Here is a 22,003-nt window from a genome sequence, read left to right as displayed (position 1 = left end):
GCAGTTTGTTTCTTCTTCCGAGCAGTTTGCTAACATCCTCACAAAAGGACTAAGTTCACCTCTATTCAATACTCATTGCAACAATCTCATGCTTGGGCCATCCCACCATGAGCTTGCGGGGGGATGTTAGAGTATATATAGAATATGGATGGTGGGGATTATGACACATGGTCCTAGTTAAACAGTTGAGGTAGTTAGGATTGTGTGATTCAGATAAGAAGAAAAGATTGTATCTTAGTGAGTAAGATTGGTATAGATTAGAGAAAATATTCATTCATATAAGTGTAGTATCGGTGTAATCAAAAGATAAGAAAATACAAGAAGAAAAGTTCTTTCTCTCTCTCTCTCTAAACACCTCTCTCTATTTCTCCATTCTTCTGCTAATCCTCTGATATTCTTCTCTGCATATTAGTTAACAATAAATTCGAAAAAGTGCATATGAGGACCTCTGAGGACCATCCAATGGATTCCCTCTTCCACTACCTACTCAGATCATTGAGTAGTCCTCAATAATTCTCACAAGCACTTTTTTACACTTCTAGGTATTCCCGGAACCACCCAGGTCTATACATGCATCCGCCTCTAGTTGGTATCGGACGAAAATCAAGCCCATGTGTGCGTCATAAATTTCCAAATCCAATTCTCAATTTTCATCGTTTGTGGTAACTAGAAAATGAAATGTTATGGCGATGGAGGTGGAGGGTACTTGAAAGATGCATGTCACTGTTACTAAAGATCAAAATCGATCAGTCGGAATCATGAGCTGGTGGAATATTACACAGTACGTGGGTATAAAACTTGCTGAGTGGTCGGTCCACTAAAAGTGTGTTCACATGCAACTCATCAACTTGGATGTTTTATATGTATCTATCTCTTTGTCCACTTGCAACTAATTAACTTTGGATGTTTCATCAACTTGCACGTGACGACGCGTGATAGATCCGGTACCTTTGATTTGTTTTTTTTTATCTGTACCACGGTAGTGATGTTCACACGCTACTGTTTATCTTGCACATATCTTTGTTAGTTTTTGTTTATTGATTTTCTTAATTTATTCGATTCGACGGTTGAAAATTAAGAGATATATGTGAGAAGTAAAAATGAGTGTATAAATATCACCACCCCATATATATATGCTACCAGGTCCTTTATCCAAATGGATTTTCATTTTTTTGGTAAAAATGAGGACTAGATGTGGTATCCACTCCATCTTGAACTTCAACAATCCAAACCATTTATTTTTCAAATTGCACTTCGTAGATTATCCTTGCCAAATATTGGTCAAATTGTAAAAAATAGTCTCGGATTGAATTGAATTTTTTGCAAGGATGATCCATGAATGATTATTCAAAACATATACTATTTGAATCGTTGAAATTCAATATGGAGTGAGACTCACAACTAGTCCTCATTTTTACAAAAAGATGGAAACCCTTTGGATAAAAGCTCTTGTTAAAAACATGCACATGTAATGAAGATGGTGAATGATGAGGTAAACAATATAATACGCGAGATTAACACTGATGACATTCAGATGTGATATTAATTGAGATTAAGGTGGTCAATTATAAAAAGAGGATAAAACATATGCTATACTTTAGAGTTTCTCCCGAGGAAACAATTCATGTTCTCTCTTTTGTGGTAGACAGTACTTTCCGGAATGACTGATATTTCAACAACCAGTTCCTACGATCTTACAACTCCAAATAAACAAATTAATGAACAATTTCAACTGCATACGTTGTACAATTCAACAGCTCAAATATGTCACTCGTACAAGTCTTTGATTAGGAATATATCACATGTTTTAAATCATACTCTATACCAAATATTCCCACTTCCAATAATAATTAATTGTTATAAAATACTCAAGTATATATGAGTCAAATGTTACATTATTTATACTAATATGAAAGTAGCACCTAATCCCATCAAATATAATTTATATAAATATTAATTAATTGTTATAAACTACTCCGTTTAATATCAAGTGCTGATGAAACATGGATGTTTTTATACATATACATACATACATACATACATATATATATATATGCTTAACCTACATAATTATAAAGAAAACCCAAATGAAAAATCCAAACTAGTGGTTTGCCAACCACAAGAAAAAAGAAGAAGAAGAAGGTATTTGATCCTTGCCTTTTGATGCTTAAAGCCTTAAAATATAGGTTGTAGTTTTCAATGAGAAATTGATTCATGCATCAAAAGGAACAGTTCAGACAGACGGGGAAAAAAACCTCTCTACATTCTTGTATTGAGTGTGAAATCGCTGAGATGCTAATTGCTTGATTGGAGAATGGAATGTTGGATCTTCTCAAAGAGGTTTGTACTTTGTAGGATGTCATGGTTTTGGGATGGAGTAGCCTCTTCTCCCGTTAAACTTTGAGAAATCAAAAAAATGAAATGTTGAATGATAACTTAAAGACATATTATCACTCATCATTTGACGTTCAAATATAATTTATATAAATACATGTTTTGACAACTACAATATGACTGTCGAGATGATGATTGTATTAGATACACATGTAACATCAAATTTCTATATATTTTAACAAACACCCGGCCGGCTAAACCAAAAAAATCTAGATCTGTGGCAATATGCCGTCAATATTGATCTCCTTGTCCTTTTCAACGGCATATATTTGTCCAATAAGATGAACAGAACATGCATATAGCTTATCACTTCACATTTCACATTAATTTGATTTATTTTCTCATTAGTTGATACGGTCTTTGTATTTATATGGTGTGACAGATCATAACAATATATCCTCTATTAATCAACTGATTAAATAAATATATTCAAGCTTAATTAATTTGGAATTAATGTAATAAATATTCAAATGCTGCATGGATTAGCAGTGTAAGCATATTCAATTATAGGCATGTTAACCAAAATGGTCATTCAAATTTGCCAAATTCCTACTTTGATTCTTAAGATTTAAAATTGATAAAAAAAAGTTTTCTAAGTTTGTCAACTGTCAATCATTTTGGTCTTTCCCGCAAAAAAAAATTTGTTAAACAAGGACCAGAATGACAAAAAAAACATAACTTCAATTTAATAAATAATGAGCCAAAATGATTTGACAACAATTAAGGATATTTTATCATTTTTTCAAGATTTAACACTTTCTTTTTTTTACAGAAAAGCCAAAATGATTGATGGTGCACAAACTAATAGACCAATTCTATTGATTTTAAATCTCATAAACCAAAATGATCAGAAATTATGTCAATCTCAAATATCATTTTGGCTAAAAAAACCTTCCATCAATCAACTTGCATATAAAGTCGTGGTTGTTGGGTGATAATCACTTGCAACGATCAATCAGCTCTACTCAATATTAATTAATCTTAAATAAATAAATTTGATTTATTCGTGTTAATATTTAGTGTTTATATTATTTACGAAGACGCAGACAAAGACGACCCACTTGTTTGAGGTAATGGATTAAAAGACCAAATGGAGGAAAGAGGACATGTTTGATGTCATATTTCAAGTGTGGTCCTGCAAACTAATAACACATTTCATTTTATTTGTGAAACGACAAGAAATGGATTCAGCTTTATGATCTCCATAGGCAGGAAGGCATGCATCCCTCAAGGAGAGTGAGGTAGGACGGAGTAAGATTTTCTCCCCTCTTATTTTTCCTCTCCTTCCCTCCCCTCTTATTTGAACAGTCACGGTTAAGCCACGTTAAAATCGTATATTAATTTTTTATAGCAAGAGAAAGACAAAATAAGAGAACGTGAGAGGAGGGGATGGAAGAGAATAAATAGAGAATGAGATAATTCTAGTCCAGGTAGGGCTCGAACACCAGTTCATGGCCCCTAACAAAAGGAAACAACAATATTGTTGCCTTTTCGGAACTAGAAGGGGTCTCGATAAAGATTGGAACAAAGTTTGGTTGCTGAACAATAAGCTAGAGGTTCTGCTATATAACAAATATAGCTGCTTTTTGGTTTGACAACTGTCTAGTTTTATATTTTTCTTCCAAACAATTATTCAGTTTGAAAAGTATCCCGTAAAAGACTAGAATGCCCTCACCTACTAATCTCTTTCAGTTCTTGATTACTCTGTAGAAAAATTACTCTCGCTTAATACAAAGAATTCATTAAATAATATGCCAAAAGTAAAAATTAACATTGGTGCATACCTAATGTATGAGGTGGGAAGATTAAATAGCGTCCATGACTTAGAAAAGATAAAAGAGTTAACTTTTATCTATAGAGAGTAATAGAACGAAAGAAAGTTCAACAGCGTCGGGGCCTCTAAAAAAAAGAAAATACGTGAAAATTTACACACATGCATAGCTTGTATGTAAAAAAAAGAGCATTATAGTCTATTACATGGGTATTTCTATTTTCTACTATTGATTAGTTTGTTAGAAAAGAAAAAAGAACTGAAAAAATGTCAAACCAAAGAGTCACATTAATTTTTTAAAAGAAATTGCTACTAATATCAGTAGCTAGCCAAGCTTTGCTCTAAAGTTTTACCATAAAGCAGAAAGATTCCAAAAATAGTGAGACATGGGCCGTCATTAGTCCGTACCTATTACATGTGACAGATAAGTACACAAAAATATTAAAAAATTAAAAGACAAAAATTATAAAAAGAACAAGAAAAGAGATTCGTGTGTTTTTAAAGTTGACCATTACAATAGCGTCTGTCAATAATATAAAGATAAGTATTAAAGAGGTTTTCTTGAAAGTATAACTTTATATAAAATATTCTATCACTTTATATTTTCGTTATAATATTTTATAATATTAAAATAAATTTTTTTATTAAATTGTGAAATGTCACAAGAATTATCTCTTTTTTTGTTTTCATAATTTTCTTTCTTCTCCTCTCACGTTTTGTTTTTCATCTTACTATTATTATAAAAAACTAATAAAAAATGTTAATATAATTTTACTGTAATCAAGAAAAAAAAAGAGAAAAATTAGAAAGAGAGAAGTTTTTTGCATTTCTAATTATCGATAACGTTATGTACTGTATATCCGTACCATACGGCTTGTGGAATTGAGTGCTTGACAGCTTGTAATATGGAAAAAGCGACAGGTGAAAAGAGAGGTGGCTTATCTGATTGCCACAGTTGTTTTGTCGTCCGCTTCACAATCGCACATGGGTATACGTGTTATCAATAATGCAACTAAAAGCGAAAGTACGGCTGCTCCTATATTATATATATAGAAAAAAGATTCGGTTTGAATTATTTGATTTAAATTTGATTCAATAGTTATAATTATTATAATTTAAAAAAAAAAAACTATCTATTTGTAACAATTATATTAAATTTTAATACTCCGGATCATTTAATTAAGACCGGATCTCTTCCCATGTATATATATATATAGCTAACTATCATTATATTAATATTTTAATTTGATTTTGCTTGGGTGTGGATCACATGTTGTACTAGTTTGATGTGTTGGATTTGAACAAGGCAATTGTATGGTTCAAATATTTCGCCTGTGTTTGTTGTATGTGTCCTCTGCATTAATTTGTCCTCGTTTGGAAAAGTCGTCGCAACCCTTTCATTTTCATTTTCTTGCAACAATCGCACGTGGTATTAAGTAGCAGAAAAAGTGAAAAACAAATTTAACTGCTAAAATACTTGTAGTATTAAATATTATGTATTATTAAAGTCACACTCATTTTTTGTGGTTATAAGACTATAGGTACTTAAATGCGGAAAGGGATCCCCGCCGGATCCTTTTCTTGGAGATCCTAGGGTTCCTGTAATCGTGATAATTCGTAGTATATCGTGCGGTCATAAATCATTTCAAAATTTAAAATTTAAAATTAAATATAAATAGTACTTAACGAAAACTAACCACACGATGTACGATGAACGGTCAAGATCACAGAATCCTTAGGATCCTCAGAAAAAGGATCCGGCGAGGATCCTTTTACCTTAAATGCTATAGGTGTAGAGTTTTTTATGAGAAGTGCAAAGTTTTGGTTCTATAGTTCGACGTGAATTTGATTGTTTTTTAGGCAATAACATGAATTTGATTAGACGTATGTAATTTCAATTGGTCCAATCAAGTTAGTAGTGTATTATTAATTTCATTAGGTTTAAAACTATTATTATGAGTTTGAATCTTGGCTCAACAGAAATGTTGTTCTTTTGTGACCGTAAGGCTACATATTCAAGTCGTAAAAATAATATCTTTACATAGTAAGAGTAAGTGTAAATGACTGCCTACAATAGACGTTCCTCTTCCGACTCTCAAAAAGTGATGTCGCGCTTTTTAAAACTAATTACGATAAATATTTAGATTGTTAACCATCAACAATACAAAAAACATGCATGTAATAACGCAGGAGACAAAAGAACGGAAAGCAAAGTTCCGATTGACTTCCCTCCTCCACCAGCCTCCCAACTTTTTTTTTTGCAAATTATTAAATGTTTCATGACCTTGAATATATTAAGCTATTAATTAAATGGAGTTTTAACGAAAAGCCTACGGTACTGTTCAATTTAACGAAAAACCACATTTTTATACTAAAAAATCAAACTTGGTACTATTTATTTTACTATTTATTTTGTCTTTATCATTAAAACTCAAAGTTTTCAAGCCATTTTTATTAGTTTTCTTTTAATTAAATTAAAAATTAATTGTTAATTAATCAAAGTTTAAGTGTCGAAACTGATGAACATGGCATTGCATTGATATTGGCCAAAAAAGAAGATTGGATAAAGTGAGAAGTGGCCAAACATAGAAAAGTAGCATAGCAAATTGCAGCAGCAGCAGCAGCAGCAAGGCATGCAGGTCATGACAGATTCTCAACCATCAGCTAGCAGTTAGTACTTTACTACAAACTAACATAGAAAATTTAGATTATTTCCAACCGAAAGAGCTAACAAAAAATTATCTTTAAATGAACATTGTTAGATAATACTCATAAATTATCTCCAACCGAATAGGCTAAATATAGCCCCTTAATAATTTATTTGTTTTAAGTTTATACGTTAAAATTATTAGTTAATTTAATTAAACTATGTTTTCAAATCTAACTATTGAATTTGAAACAATTATTGTAAATGAGAACTGGATTCCAAAAAAGGTCTAAGAGGGGGGGGGGATTACATTTGGCCAGCATGTGTCCTTGGGTCAAATAATGGTCAGATGGGCTCCATTGAATTATAACCCAGTCATCGATTGAAGATGAGTTTTTGGACAAGTTGGATCATTTTTTTACTTTTAGACCTTTAGCCCTCTCCATTAGAGATGAACTTAGTTAGAGTAAACTAATATAACAGTTTTCTTTACTCTCAAGAATCATATAAAAAATGTAACCGATTCTTTCCTTTCCTTGGGTTATTGGCCATCTGCTGGGAGTTTTGGGTTAAATACCAATATTTTAGCAACAAATCCAATAAATCTACTATATATATTTATATATATAGTATATAAATTAAAAAAATTATCTATTATCTAATAAATATTTATTAGATTAGAAGTGGTCCATATTAGGATTCATGATCATTTATCTATTGATGACATTCAGTTTATATTTCATTGAAAGAGTTTTTTAGTTCATCTCATAAACTATTGTTTGTGAAAACGTTGGCATATTATGACAAAGAACTTGTACGTGGTGAGTAAGACTAAATAAATTTTGGGCTTCAAATATTTGGGTCGTGGTGACAATGATTATCTTGGGCCTCAATCAGTGATCTCTTATGTTGTTTATTTATCTATGTTTAAAGAAAAAAAAGTGGTAAACAACCACGAGATGGCCTAGTAGTTGGGAACGAATTTCAAACCCGTAATTCACACAGTTTGTCCTGGATTCGATTCCTGACGCTGGTGAATCATACGATGGTGGCTAGGGAGAGCCTGAAATGCTTATGTGAGTCTTCCTGACTCCCGAAAGGATGGGTTGCAGTGGCAAAGTCATCAGCAAGCCCTTTTTTTTAAAGAGAAAAAAAGTGGTAGAATGTTGGAATTTTGGCTCCGTTCCCTTATGTATGAATAATTAATGGTGTTGGATATGTAGCCTTAGGGATAAAACTAGACACCTAAAAGTGTTGATTCCAACATGCCAATGCATATAGAAACCGTCTTTCTCTCCTGCGCATATGGATCGTGCTCATGTGCATGACTCTCTCTCTCTACGCCAAACTGACACACTCCGACCAAATAACTAGCAAGCTAAGAGGTCGTAATGTGTTGGCTGACACTAAGCCGACATTGTTACCCCACCGTAGGATGACATCACAATACCAACCTAATGACGAAAGCCATAATAAGGAATTAACAATGTGAATTAATATGAACAATCAAGTTATCATTGATTTTTCAGTATACCCCAACATATAAGGCCATATTTTCTTTCCAAGTGTTTTGGGGCCTGAACTTGAAGGGCTGGTCAGGCCCATTTAAGTTTTTCCGCAACAGATCCCCTAACACTATTAAAAATTAACCCACAGCCCAACCCATCCCATTCCTCCCATCTCAAGTTCTCAACCCAACTCATGCTAAAACATGATTCAAGATTGGCAATGCAGTATTTATTTAGAACTTCTAGTTTGCCAGGGGAATAACATTTTTAATAACCTCAAGTGCGCCACTTAGTATTAAGGTCTATGTTATTTCCTCTCATTTATAAGTGGAACGTCAAGTTTTTACTCCCATAGATGACAAGTTCAATACCAACTTATTATGATCCATTCATTGTGTGATTTAACTCAAATTGCTCAAAGGTAATGCCGAGTGCACCTCTGCCGTAATTTTAAGCATGTACGGAGTTTGTTTCAATGGTACATTGAACAAGTGTCGTTTATAAGATTTGAATTAATAGACATCCTCAAATAAAATAAAGACTTGACGCTACTAGACCAAATAATCATTCAATCGTATCCACCATTTTCCAATTGGGGTGTGATATCCACAAACCCCATTTTACTTCTCACACACTTTTTTAATTTTAGACCGTTGGATTGGATGAATTGAAGAAGATCAACAGACAAAAATTATCAAATGATGTGTGAGAAGTAAAATAGCACACCCTTTCCAATTTTACATGGTACTCACCAACACCGGGGGCTGGCTAGCCCATCGTTTTATTTCTATTAGATAAAGTTATCTTCTATAATTGAATAATGCTTTTTGCTTGGTAAGTGGGTTGAATCATGAGAGTGGGCCTTTGTTACAATCATGCTGTCGAAGATTGCAATTTCGAATCGAAAACTTGATGAAATATATTAATATTTACAAATAAACAGTTCTATTGTTAAGAATTTTATGATAAAAGTTAATGTTTATTGAATTATGCAGTTGTTCAAGTTAAAATAATATTGATGTAATTAACAATAAACCACAGACTCTAACTTTTAAATCTTGACACTGCAGCATCTGCTCCTTGTAATGAAGTGTATACCATTATTGTAACGTTATTTGCAATATGGAATGTCACGGTAACCGCATACTATATATATATATATATATGAAAATTACTTGTACTTTTTTATTTGTTAATAATAGAGTGTGTGTTGCTTACATGTTAATGCAGGTGGGGTAGCTGACTCTTATCCCTGTCACTCTTACCGGCTTTGGATAAGTCTAAAACACCCCATCACCATCAAACTATATCTCTATTTTTATTATTATGTTTTTTTTATCAAAACACCAGAGTCTCAAACTGACACTTTAGGGCATTTTTTTTAAAAAGGAAAAAAAAAAGAAAGCTGACATATGAGCATCAAAAAAGGAATGGCAGCAGCTAATTGCTCTAAAATGTTTCCTTCTAAACTAGTTTAAGCACCTTATTGTGTAATCTAACTATGTTTGTTAATCTTAAATATAATTAAGGAAAATATATAAGTGTAATGTAGCTGAAGAACTCCAGCTATAAAATTGTGGGAGTTGATGGAACACAGATATTTCTGACGATTACCAAGCTCTCACGCAACTCAATTCCTTATGAACGACAAAAGAAAAATGTGAAGATAATATCTCAAAACTTATTAAATTCCAAGGATAGTACAAAATATCTTCGTTTCTGCAATAAGTCAAGTTAGGCAGCTACTGCTCCCATGGTATTCCAATTTACAGGATCAAAACAGCTTTATACATGGAAATTCTGGGTTATTTTTGTAAAATAAAATAATTATTTAGTGCGTTATGAAATTACTTATTATTCCATATATGAATTATAAAAAATATATATAGATAGGGTGTAAGTCTACAATTAATGGTACATAATAATTTTAGGACTCGTTTGATATTTAAGATTAGCACGACTTAGACAGCCCTAGATTTAAGGAATATTTGACAGAAATATGAATGTTAACTTGCATATTTTTCTAGCAAAGATAGAACATGAAGAAAGTTGTGCAGAAAAATTGTTCTTCTTAATCCTACTACTTTGTGGTAATTAACAGGAATAAATTTTCTTCGCTCAAATCTTCTACCATCACTTACAAAAAATATTCAAACTGACATTCATGTTTTCATTTAACACAAAAATATTGTCATTATTGTAACAGAGTTGATGCGTTGTAAACGGTGGACATGACATTCATGTCGTATTTTATGTGTTCGTAACATACCTGATATCTTAACGGATCATGTCGTATAACACCTGTTAAAGTAAACGAGTAATATAACCCAACCCAAAAATTGACCCGTTAATATTATCAGGTAATATGATCCGACCCACTAAACCGTTGAGAAAATATACTTTATATTAATAAATAATGAAAACAAAAGACATAATATTGAATTAGTATAAGCATTGTGACATCCCACATCGCTCAGGGGAGTGGATCATGTAAGCCTTATATGTATATTCTCATCTCTACCTAGCACGAGACCTTTTGGGAGCTCATTGGCTTCGGGTTCCATAGGAACTCTGAAGTTAAATGAGTTCGTGCGAGAGCAATCCCATGATGGGTGACCCACTGGGAAGTTCTTGTGTGAATTCCCAGAAACAAAACCGTGAGGGCATGGTAGGGGCCCAAAGCGGACAATAACGTGCTACGGTGGAGTCGAGCTCGGGATGTGGGGGGGCCTGGGCCGGGATGTGACAATTTGGTATCAGAGTCAATCCTTGGCCGGAAGTGTGTCGACAAAGACGTCGGGCCCCTAAGGGGGGTGGATTGTGACATCCCACATCGTCCATGGGAGTGGATCCTGTAAGCCTTATATGTATATTCTCATCTCTACCTAGCACAAGGTCTTTTTTGAGTTCACTGGCTTCGGGTTCCATCTTAACTCCAAAGTTAAGCAAGTTCGCGCGAGAACAATCCCATAATGGGTGACCCACTGGGAAGTTCTCGTGTGAGCTCCCAGAAATAAAATCGTGAGGACATGGTTGGGGACCAAAGCGAACAATATCGTGCTACGGTAGAGTCGAGCTCATGATGTGATGGGGGCTTGGGTCAGGATGTGACAATACCACATTATCAAATAAATATTACTTCAAAAAATATATATATGTATATAAATAAAAAATAAAATATAAACTATTCATGAGGGTTTGTATGGTTTTAAAAATTCAAACGACGGTGTACCCATCCTCATAACGTAGAGGATGCAATTACGAGCATTTATATATATATATATATATATATATATATATATATTTCACATTTGTAAATTAATTATATACATATATAAGTTTTTTTAGTAGTTTAAAAAATTAATAACATCAAAATAATTTTTTTTAACGTGTCGAAATGGATTATCCACATATCACCCTCATGTAAACTTGTTAGGGATTCGTTGTTAACGGATTTTTATTGTGTGACCCAATAACAACCGAATTAGTTATCGTGTTAATCTAAAACCCATTATTTTCATCTCATTTACGTATTTTGTTAGCAGATCGTATAAAAAATTGTCATTTCTAGTAAAATGTCTTATTATGCTTGTCAATATAAAGTTCTATGTGTAATAAGATTGCAAAATCATCATTTTTAAACAAATTATATAAGAAAGTTGTTGAGATGTCACAAAGTACAAAAAAGGTATTGGAATCCCATTATCCTACATCGCCTAGAGGGAAAAGAGAACATCAATTTAAATAGAATTACCCCACTCTAACTAACATTGAGATCTTGTGATAAAATCTCACACTTGACTAATTGGGCAGGTGGTAAAGTGAGGACAATATCGGTATTATTAGAGTGGGCCCTCGGCCCGTCGACCTGAAAAATTCAACATGATATCAGAGTCAGAGACTGTGACAATATTTGTGTTATTGGAGTGGGCCCTCAGCCCGTCGACCTGAAAAATTCAACATGATATCAGAGCCAGGTAACTGCCACGTGATTGGGTGGGTCCCCTTTGGCCCCGCGCGATGGGTGAGTCCCGACACGGTTCCATGTAGCCCAAAGTTGCCACATGATTGGGCGGGTCCCCGTTTGGCCCCGCATGTTGGGTGAGCCCCGACTTGGCTCCATGTAGTTGTCGTGTGTGGATCTCAATGTGTGACCCACAAAATGGGGTCTCACGTGCGGGGATGTGTTGGAATCCCATTATCTAGACCTGGCATTCGTGTCGTGTTTTCCATTTTCGTGTCGTTTTCATGTCATACCCGATATCTTAACAGGTCATGTCGTGTAACACCCGTTAAAATAAACGGGTAAAATGACCCGACCAGAAATCGACCCGATAATATTAATAGGTAATATGACCCGACCCGTTACCAGTTAAGGAAAATATATTTCAAACCAATAAATAATCAAATGAAAAATATAATACTAAATAAGTATATACATACCATATTGTCATATCCAAAACATAAAAACACATTTTTCTTTTAAGTATATTTTCACTTACCTAAAGTCTTTAATAGTTTTTTAATTAATGTAGAAGTGTAAAAAAATATAGAAAAAATATATAAACGCTTGTAATGACAAGCTTTACAACTTTTATGAAGAGCTTAACTTCGAAATTCGCCACTATAATCATATAAATCATAGATCAAAATTTAACTGTTGATTATTGTTTACATTTACGCTTCATTGTTCTCATCAAATTTTGTTTTTTCCGATTTTCTTTTTTGAAAACTTGATCTATTAGAGGATGCAAAAAGATGAACGGTTTGGATCGTTGATATTATATTCAGAGTTTTACGATTAGTGAAAATATTGCTTGATGTTTACAAAGTTTCTACAAACTATATGACATCGACTCATATTTCAGTTAACCATAAATATCGAAACGTGATATCAAAGATCTGAACCGTTCATCTTCTTACATCCGCCAGATGATCATGTTTTTAAAAAAGAAAATTAAAAAAATAAATTTCAGTAAGAAAAAGAAAGCGTAAATGGCAATCAACGGTTAGATATAAATTTAAAGTTTATGAATTATAGTGTTGGATTTAGAAGCTGATCCCTTCATGAAAGTTGTAAATTTTGTCACTATGAGTGATTGTATATTTTTTTTTTACATTTTTTACTCTTCTACAATAATTATTATTAATTTTACCCTCAAATAAAAAACATTATTCATGAAGATTTGGAGGATTTTAAAAATCTAAATGATAATGTAAGTGTAACCATTATCTACTCGTAGAGGAATAATGATGAATCACGAGTGTTTATATATTCTTTCACATTTTTTATACTTGTATGTATGTCTTCTTAGTTTTTGCCTATACAAATACTATATTAGTTTATTTTAATTTTGGACAGCAACATGTTAAGTAAAATTTATTCTAGTAATGTTAATAAGGAACTCTCATAATAAAAATAAATAATGACTAAAACTTTTTTTTAAACTTATATAAAATAATAATACAAACTATATATTTAATATAGAATATATTGTATATATTCATATGGGTATTGTATTTTATAATAAATCTTTTAGTAATTAAACTTAAAAATTATCAAAATAAACTTTTTCTTAACGGGTTGAAACGGGTTACCCGCGTATATACCCGTTAAGAACCCGTTATTAACGGGTCACCCGATAATGATCCGATAAGTTATTGTGTTGACCCGAAATCCGTAATTTTCGTGTCGTTTTAGTATCGTGTCACCGTGTCGTGTCAAAAATTATCAGGTCATTATCCCACATCGGCCAGAGGGAAAAGAGAGCAACAATTTAAATAGAATTACACCACTTTAACTAACACCAAAATATTTTATGAAAAAATCCTACACTTAATGAATTAAGCAGGTGATAAAGTAAGGACAGTATCAATATTATTGGAATGTACCATCAACCCGTCGAGCTAAAAAATCCAACAAAGGGATAAGAACACCTTGAATTACGAGAATCTTATCCATGACACACAAGATACACGCCCCCGTAACAACTATATAATACCGCCACCAGCCCCAGCGACAAATATACAAAATATTAAGCTCAGAAACTATCTATGAGCATATAGTTTTGATCGGAAATAATGTTGGCCATTTTTCACAAGGCTTTTGCTCATCCGCCGGATGAGCTGAACAGTCCGGCGTCTTACAACGGAAGCAAGAAGCCTAAGCACCCAGAAGAGACTCTCAGAGACTTCCTCTCCCACCATCCTCACAACTCCCTCTCCATGGGATTTGGCGATGCTGCTGTCCTTGCTTACGTCAAGCCAGATCAAGGCTCCTACTCCAAACACCAGAGGTAAACCCTACTAACCCAATCGGAGCTGTTATTGTCACTCCAAAACCGTCATACTGCAGTACTTCTCACAGTTGTCAAGCACAGGATGACGGTTTTGAAGTGGTAACAAATATTCCCATCAAATCTTTTTTTTTTTTTTAATTTCAAAGCAATTAACATGTTTTAGGGTTTGGTGAAATATCAGGTTGTTCTGTGGGTTTGATGACATATACTGCTTGTTTTTGGGGAGCTTGAACAATCTGTGTTTACTGAATAAGCAGTATGGTCTAACAAAATGCTCCAATGAGGCCATGTTTGTGATTGAAGCTTATAGAACCCTTCGAGATCGTGGTCCGTATCCAGCTGATCAGGTTGTGAAAGATCTTGAAGGAAGCTTTGCTTTTGTTGTCTATGACAGCAAGGGTGGCAATGTCTTTGCTGCACTGGTATGTAGTCGTACACTCATCTTGTTTAGGGAAATAAATAATTTCCGCACATCCTTTTTCCACTTTAATTGAATAAATTACATAAAGGTTATTGAAAAAAATAAGATCAAGGGTGAGCAGAATAAGAAAAACGCGTGACAATTATTTTCCTGTGTTTAGGTTACCTTAATTTTTATTTGCGAGAAATTGCATAATTTTAAATTGGAACTAAAATTAAATAGATCATCATTCTGCTAAGGATCTTGTGAGCTTAATAATTTTTGATGTTGTGATTTTAGGGTTCTGATGGTGGAGAACAACTGTATTGGGGCATTGCAGCCGATGGATCTGTGGTTATTTCTGATGAATTGGAGGTCATAAAAGAGGGTTGTGCTAAATCATTTGCCCCTTTCCCAAAAGGTACCTTATGTTATAAGCTTTTGCTTTTATTTACTATGTTCACGTCTACAAGGATTTGTAACAAATTGTTTATACAGTTTTTATTCTCCCCTTGAGGTCCTGAGTTTAATAGTCTGTCTTGCTTATTGACAAGAAAAAAAAAATTAACGTAATTCATCCAATATAGTTAACTACCAATTAAAAAACATTCATTTGATATGTCGAAATTCAGGTCACTTAGAGAAAGATCCTAGAAATTGGAGTAATCAAATCAATTGTTGTAACTTGTAATTAATTCATCTTCGGATCCTTTTGGTGAGGATCAATTGTGTTTAATTTTAAAAAAAATATTTAAAATAATTTCTAATTATACGATGTATGATAAACAGACACGATTAACAAATTTCTAAGATCCACACAAAAAGGATCCGCTGAGGATCCGGATTGGTAATTAACTTGTAGTTAATGATAAATTGTTGTGCAGGATGCATGTTTCATAGTGAGGGAGGATTGATGAGCTTTGAGCATCCAATGAACAAGATGAAGGCAATGCCAAGGGTAGATAGTGAGGGGGCAATGTGTGGGGCCAACTTCAAAGTCGATAAATACACAAGGGTCAACAGCATTCCACGTGTCGGAAGTGAGGCTGATTGGACTGAGTGGGCCTCCCATTAGTCATTACTGCTTTTTGCTTTGTCACTCGCTCTTACTGTGCCTCAAATAATAACTTTGATCTTAGTTTGTCCATCGTCTCTTTCTAATTTTTTACCATTTCAGCTTCGTCTAGTTTTTACCTCCGAACAAAGATGTAAATAACTTGGGTAGTTTTCACTTGGCCTATGTAAGTATTTTTTTTCAGGTGAAGAAGCACCTAAAAGTGCTTTTAATAAAAAATTCATTGACGGTCAGTTTGAAAATGCTTTTTAAAAAAATTCTTGGTGGAAAGGATCCTTTCTGGATCTTTTTCTAGAGATCTTAGGAATCTCGTGATTTCATTTGTTCGTCATATATTGTACGGTTAGAAATCATTTTAAAATTTAAAATTTAAAATTAAATATGAAGAGAGCCTTGAGGATTGAAAAATCCATTCTTTCACTCTAGTCTTAAGCTGAATTGCACAAATATTGGTTAGATAGAAAAAAGAAAAAATCCAAATTCCACAAATTGCAACCACCAAAGCCAACTTACATATATAAGCTAGTGCAGTTTTAGAGAGAACCAATATTTGAAAAAGAATGGGCAGTTCTAAGCAAAATCTGCCTTTTCGATTAAACGATACAACGTATGACATAAATTTATAATTGTGATTTCTCAGAGGAGGATGAAAGTTTTCATTCCTTCCACATCTCAGAAAACTCATCAGCCTCCAGTGGATTTTCAAGCTCATGCATTTTTCTCCTCGTCTTTGCTTTGACTTTCTTGACAAAGGTCCCAGCCTTCTTCTTTTTCTCCAATGTTCGAATCTGAAAGCATTTGAAAAATTATTCCATTACAAACAGGAAACGACGTAACGTGCACATGGCGAGATTTTCCAACAACCTCAATACGAAAGTTTCAAAAGTACAATTTCATGCAAGTAAAACATAATGCCGTTTTTATTGGCTTGATTTCATCCTTTCATAAAACGGATTAATAAATTTAATAGGACAGAATCATAAACTTGCAAGTAAAATCCTACGTCGATAACAGACTTTCTCATATTAACTGTTAAGCATTAGGATCAATATTCATTCATGAACAAAATCAAGATATCTAACCTGATTGGGTGATATGTAAAACGGATTCTCATATAATGTTGGACCTCCAAAGCTGCCACCAAATATCTTGATCGGATTCAAACAAAATCGTGGTCCAACCTATATACAACCAGTTCTCTGAGTTAAAACGTCATCAAAGATACTGTAATATATAGAGCAGACAAAAGCATCACTACGAACCTCAACAAGGGTCATTTTATCTAAGCCTCCTCGAGCTATTTTATCCGATTCGTTATGAGGAACAGATATCTGCAATTTAAGAAGCGAAAAAGGTCAAGACAAAAAGCCACGACATCTAAAGCAACAAATTGTCATTTTTATAAAGAATTATAAAACAAATAGACGTTTGAGTAGAAACAAACATAATATGGTATTAGGAAAATCATATATGTATGATATTAAGCAAATCTTAACTCAGAAGTTATTTGACAATACTACCACACTGTTTCTAGAGCACAAATGGTTTGATACGTGTTCTTTTATAAGCCTTTTTCTATTGCAGAAGTGCACTACCTATTTTGATATGCATTATGCCTCCTCCCGAAAACAAGGGTGGTCATTTAAAATATTCATGTGGCATTATTATATATACTTTAGCTGAGCTTATAATTAGTTAAAACCATTAGCACAAAAAGCATCATCAGTGTTTACATGAAACTTAGGTTGGAACTATTGTCAGCACTCATCATGCACTTCCCAACCACGTTTTAGTAAAACTAACTACCAACTATATACTCTCAGAAAATAAAATCTTATGAGTGCCAAAAGATAAATGGAAGCCGTGCCTTCAGCAAGGAAGGGCTGGTGCAAGGAAGGGATCAGGCAACCCCTCTACCTTGAGTTCATAACTTGCATAATGAATATTTGACCTCCAGCTCCAAGGGTTCCCAAGTAAGGCATGCGACAGGCCGCGAAAGAAAATTGCAGTAGTACTCAACCCATGGAGTAATCAATGGAGAGTAAACTAAAATGATTAGGATAGGATTTAGGAGTATTATGGGAATGAGGGGGGATTGGCTGAATAATGTGGCAATTGGTGGGAGGTGGGGGTGTAGATTACAATTGGGGATGCTAATGGTACGACTTTAAATACATAGTGCTTTTATAAAATACATGGTGCTTTTATAAAAAAATACATCCGCCACTACTCAATGAGACTAATGACATATATTCCGTAAGGATTGAAGTAAACCAATTTTATTGGTGATGTCTTAAGAAATTAATACCTGATAGTTTCGGAACCAAATGTGGTCATCAACGATAGAGAATACAAAGACGTGATCATGATAGGGTTTAGATTTTCTGTGCTCCTTGGGAATGCCAAATATCTGAGAAGAAAGTTCAATAAGAAAGAGAATAAGATATGCTGTAAGCAGGGCATGATCAAAATCAACAACGCAAACTGATCACAAGCAACTAAGCAGGGCATGATCAGGAGAATGTTTATAACTACACAAGGAGGAAACAAATTCAACATGCCTGAGTGATCATCTCCTTCAGAAGCTTCCAGTGGGCATCTTTATCAAAGTTGGATGAAAAAGTCAAAATAGGCCGTGACCCTTTTAGATGATTTCCTGTAAGCTTCAATTCCTCCATCGTGTGCACTGTAAATCACAAAGCAACTTTCTTTGATCAGAATTTTTCCATAAACCTTTAACCCCAAATGAGATAAGCAAATCTTTCATGATAAGCAACTAAATAAAACAGAAACATTACCAGCATTGACTAAGAATTTCACAGATGGCCCATTGGGGCACTTTGACATCCACAGATACAGATCTTTCCCCTTCCTGCACTGTAATTTAGAGACCCCCAAATAAGTACAAGTCAGCACATAGAAAAAACCAGTGACCTCAATTTGCTATTTGTATCCCTATCTCAAACACCCAAAATGTCATAAAAATCCCACTCAATTAAAACATCACGCAATTAACTTTTAACACTAACAGACTTAACCCACTGGTAGCAAATATCCACAGATATATAAACGTGTCAGTTAAACTCAAATATCAATTCACCAATTAAAATGAAACGTAGTACAAAACTAATATCATATAACAAATGCTAAACAAGGTCAGCAAGAAACAATGAGAAAACTAACCTCAAAAAACATACAGGAAGAACAATTCTTTAGCTCGACCAGCTCGTTAAGGGTTACGCCGTTACTTGATTTAGAATCCACCTTATTGTCCTTCTTACAGTGAGGCATCAGGTCCACCACATTCAACATCAGGTGTCGGTACCTGCATATATAATATATACAATCATATACAAACTTATACAAACACACACACACCCAAGTATATATACTCAAACAAATTATAAAGACCAATATATCATATAAACAAAACTTATTATCATATTAATTCATCTAAGGGTCACATATTTACAACTATTACAGAAACCCTCTGTTGGTTCCGAACGCACATGAACTGTTAATATCCCCCAACAATTTCAAAATTTGATAACAGATAGAAACATAGTACACTCCTCATACACTACCCCACTACTTTTTCAATCAACTTCCAATCAGTTCACAATTAGTTTCAACAAATCCTTCGAGTTTCGAATAAGACAACACCGAGCGAGCTCGTAGCAGAGAAAAAATTGCTGCTTGATTAATTTTACCTGTAACTAATGCGACGAGAGCAAGTAACCAAGACCTTCTCTTTGTTCCTAAACACTCCCGTCGATTCAATCGGTTTCACTTCATCATCGTCCTTCTTCTCCTTCCAACCCGAAAGCGTTCGCTTCGGCCTCTCCGGAGCAACCTCCTCCTCCTTCTTTTCTGGCACCGCGGCCTCGCTCTGCTTTCTCTTCTTCCCCATTATTTTTTGCTGAAAATTCCAATATTCAATGTAAAAATTATAGTTAATAGTAAATATAAGCAAGCATGTGTGGATGGAAACCCTAATTAGGGTTTTGGTTGGGCGATTTCTTACCAGAGAGATATTTGGGGGCTCTCGGGACGGGAGGCTTCTGCAAATGAGAAGGCTAGGGTTTTAGGGTTTTAGGGTTTACGACGATAGTGACGACCGAGTAGAGAGAAGCAACGGCGTGCGGGCGGGTAAGTAAAGTTTTGCGTTTTGGGGTTGGATTGTCTTTTCGGATCAACAAACTTCGGTTCATCCATACTTTGCGGCCTGGCCCAAGTTTGTTCTGCTCATTTTGTTTGGCATTGGCCCGAGCCTAGCTTCTTGCTTTGATAAATGTTTTCCTCTACGGATCCTCTTTGTGAGGATTTTAGAGATCTTTAAATCATGTTCGTTTATCGTACATCGTGAAGGTCAGAAATCATTTTAAATATTATTATGTTAAATTAAATAAGAATAGTACCTGATGAAAACTGATCGCACGATATACAATGAACGGATACAATTTGAGGATCCGAGAGAGGATACTCCTGGGGTCTCGAGTGCAAAAACTGACGCTCTAACTCAGCTATGTTAAACTTGGTATTAACACCGTTAACTCTAATAATATTAATAAAATAAAAACTAAAATTTCAAAGACAAAAACCAACTCGGAAATGCACACATGTCAAATTATTAGATAGGAGATAAGGACTTGGAGATGGTAGATCCATGACTATTTTTTTCCCCAAAAGAATTTTCAATGTACCAGAAACACGCTCAGAACACTAATTATCATAATACAATTGATAGAACACGAAAAAAAAAATCAACTTGTGTGTATGACACGTTCTGGTCCATGTTCTAGTGAAAATTTTCCCATTGTCCCAAAATTCCCGCAAATCAAGCGCCAAGTAGCAGCAGCCTGCACACGTGTAACTAGTTCAAGAGAGCTAGGGGTGGGTTAAAAAAACCGAAAAAGTGGACCGAACACCTAACCGAAATTGAAAGATTGAAAAAAAAACCGAACCGAACCGACTCGAATCCTTTACACTTTATGAATGTATACTCATTTTTGTGAAGCTTGGTTGCCAAGTTTGAAACTAAGCTTAGAACTTTTTCAAGAAGCATACTTGGTTCAATTAGGGAGGATATTTCATTGGTTATAGAGGAAAGTTTTGGAAGGCTTTGGAATTTGGAAGAGCTTCTCTTTTTGTTTGCTTTTTGAATGGATATGGTCATCATTTTTCTTTGCAATTGAGGTTGTTAATAGCATAAGATTGGTTTATATGATCTTGTAAATGACCATCTTCCCACTTTCTCTATTTTCTTATTGAGTAAATTGTAGCAATAGTTCCTTAACTTTAACTCAATTGGATCAATGGTGTCTCAACTAAAATTTCATTACCATTAATTCCTCAACTCATCAAAATGTGCAGCTATGATCCCTCAACTAAAAATCTATTACCATTGGTCCCTCAACTTTAATCCAACTGGAGAAATGGTTCCTCAACTTTAACTCAATTTGAGCAATGGTTCCTCAACTCTAACCCAATTGTAGCAATGGTCCTTCCAACATAACTCGTTTTGACAAAATTATGAAGAAGTTGACGAAAATGACCATAGCTACAGATTTTGATAAGTTGAAGGACCCCAATTGTAGCAATGGTCATTTCAACATAACTCATTTTGACAAAATTTTGACAAAGTTGATGAAAATGACCATAGCTATACATTTTGATAAGTTGAGGTATCAGTGGTAATTGATTGTTAGTTAAGAGACCATTGCTCCAATTTGATTAGAATTGAGAGACCATTGCTATAATTTACTCTTTCTTATTATTAGTCTACCAATACAAGCCTATTTTTTAAATTCCATATTAAAAATTATCAAATTTTATAAAATAAAAAAAATCAAAACACCGTACTAAAACCGACCAAATAAAACTAAACCGATAAAAATCAAAACAAAATT

The 22,003-nt window shown here is 34.0% G+C and overlaps 2 protein-coding genes across 2 annotated transcripts; one reads left to right on the top strand and one right to left on the bottom strand.

Annotated features, from left to right (window-relative positions):
- Nucleotides 1–14,188: 14,188 nt before the first annotated feature.
- Nucleotides 14,189–16,166, top strand: LOC103448650 (stem-specific protein TSJT1). The gene is made up of 4 exons (XM_029089007.2): nucleotides 14,189–14,616; nucleotides 14,801–15,041; nucleotides 15,320–15,440; nucleotides 15,904–16,166. The coding sequence occupies exons 1-4, from the start codon at nucleotides 14,402–14,404 to the stop codon at nucleotides 16,092–16,094; spliced, it is 768 nt and encodes a 255-aa protein (XP_028944840.1). The 5' UTR covers nucleotides 14,189–14,401; the 3' UTR covers nucleotides 16,095–16,166.
- Nucleotides 16,167–16,583: 417 nt separating this feature from the next.
- LOC103448651 (ribosome biogenesis protein BRX1 homolog 2) lies at nucleotides 16,584–20,253 on the bottom strand. The gene is made up of 9 exons (XM_008387914.4): nucleotides 20,119–20,253; nucleotides 19,805–20,013; nucleotides 19,278–19,419; nucleotides 18,893–18,971; nucleotides 18,656–18,780; nucleotides 18,403–18,504; nucleotides 17,357–17,425; nucleotides 17,177–17,275; nucleotides 16,584–16,882 (listed from the first exon to the last, which is right to left on the bottom strand). The coding sequence occupies exons 2-9, from the start codon at nucleotides 20,002–20,004 to the stop codon at nucleotides 16,751–16,753; spliced, it is 948 nt and encodes a 315-aa protein (XP_008386136.2). The 5' UTR covers nucleotides 20,005–20,013; nucleotides 20,119–20,253; the 3' UTR covers nucleotides 16,584–16,750.
- Nucleotides 20,254–22,003: the final 1,750 nt, after the last annotated feature.

The sequence above is a fragment of the Malus domestica genome, chromosome 11 (genome assembly GCF_042453785.1).
Source record: "Malus domestica chromosome 11, GDT2T_hap1".
NCBI lineage: Eukaryota > Viridiplantae > Streptophyta > Magnoliopsida > Rosales > Rosaceae > Malus > Malus domestica.
The sequence above is the reverse complement of the archived record's forward strand: the minus strand, read 5'-3'. Positions and strand labels throughout refer to the sequence as shown.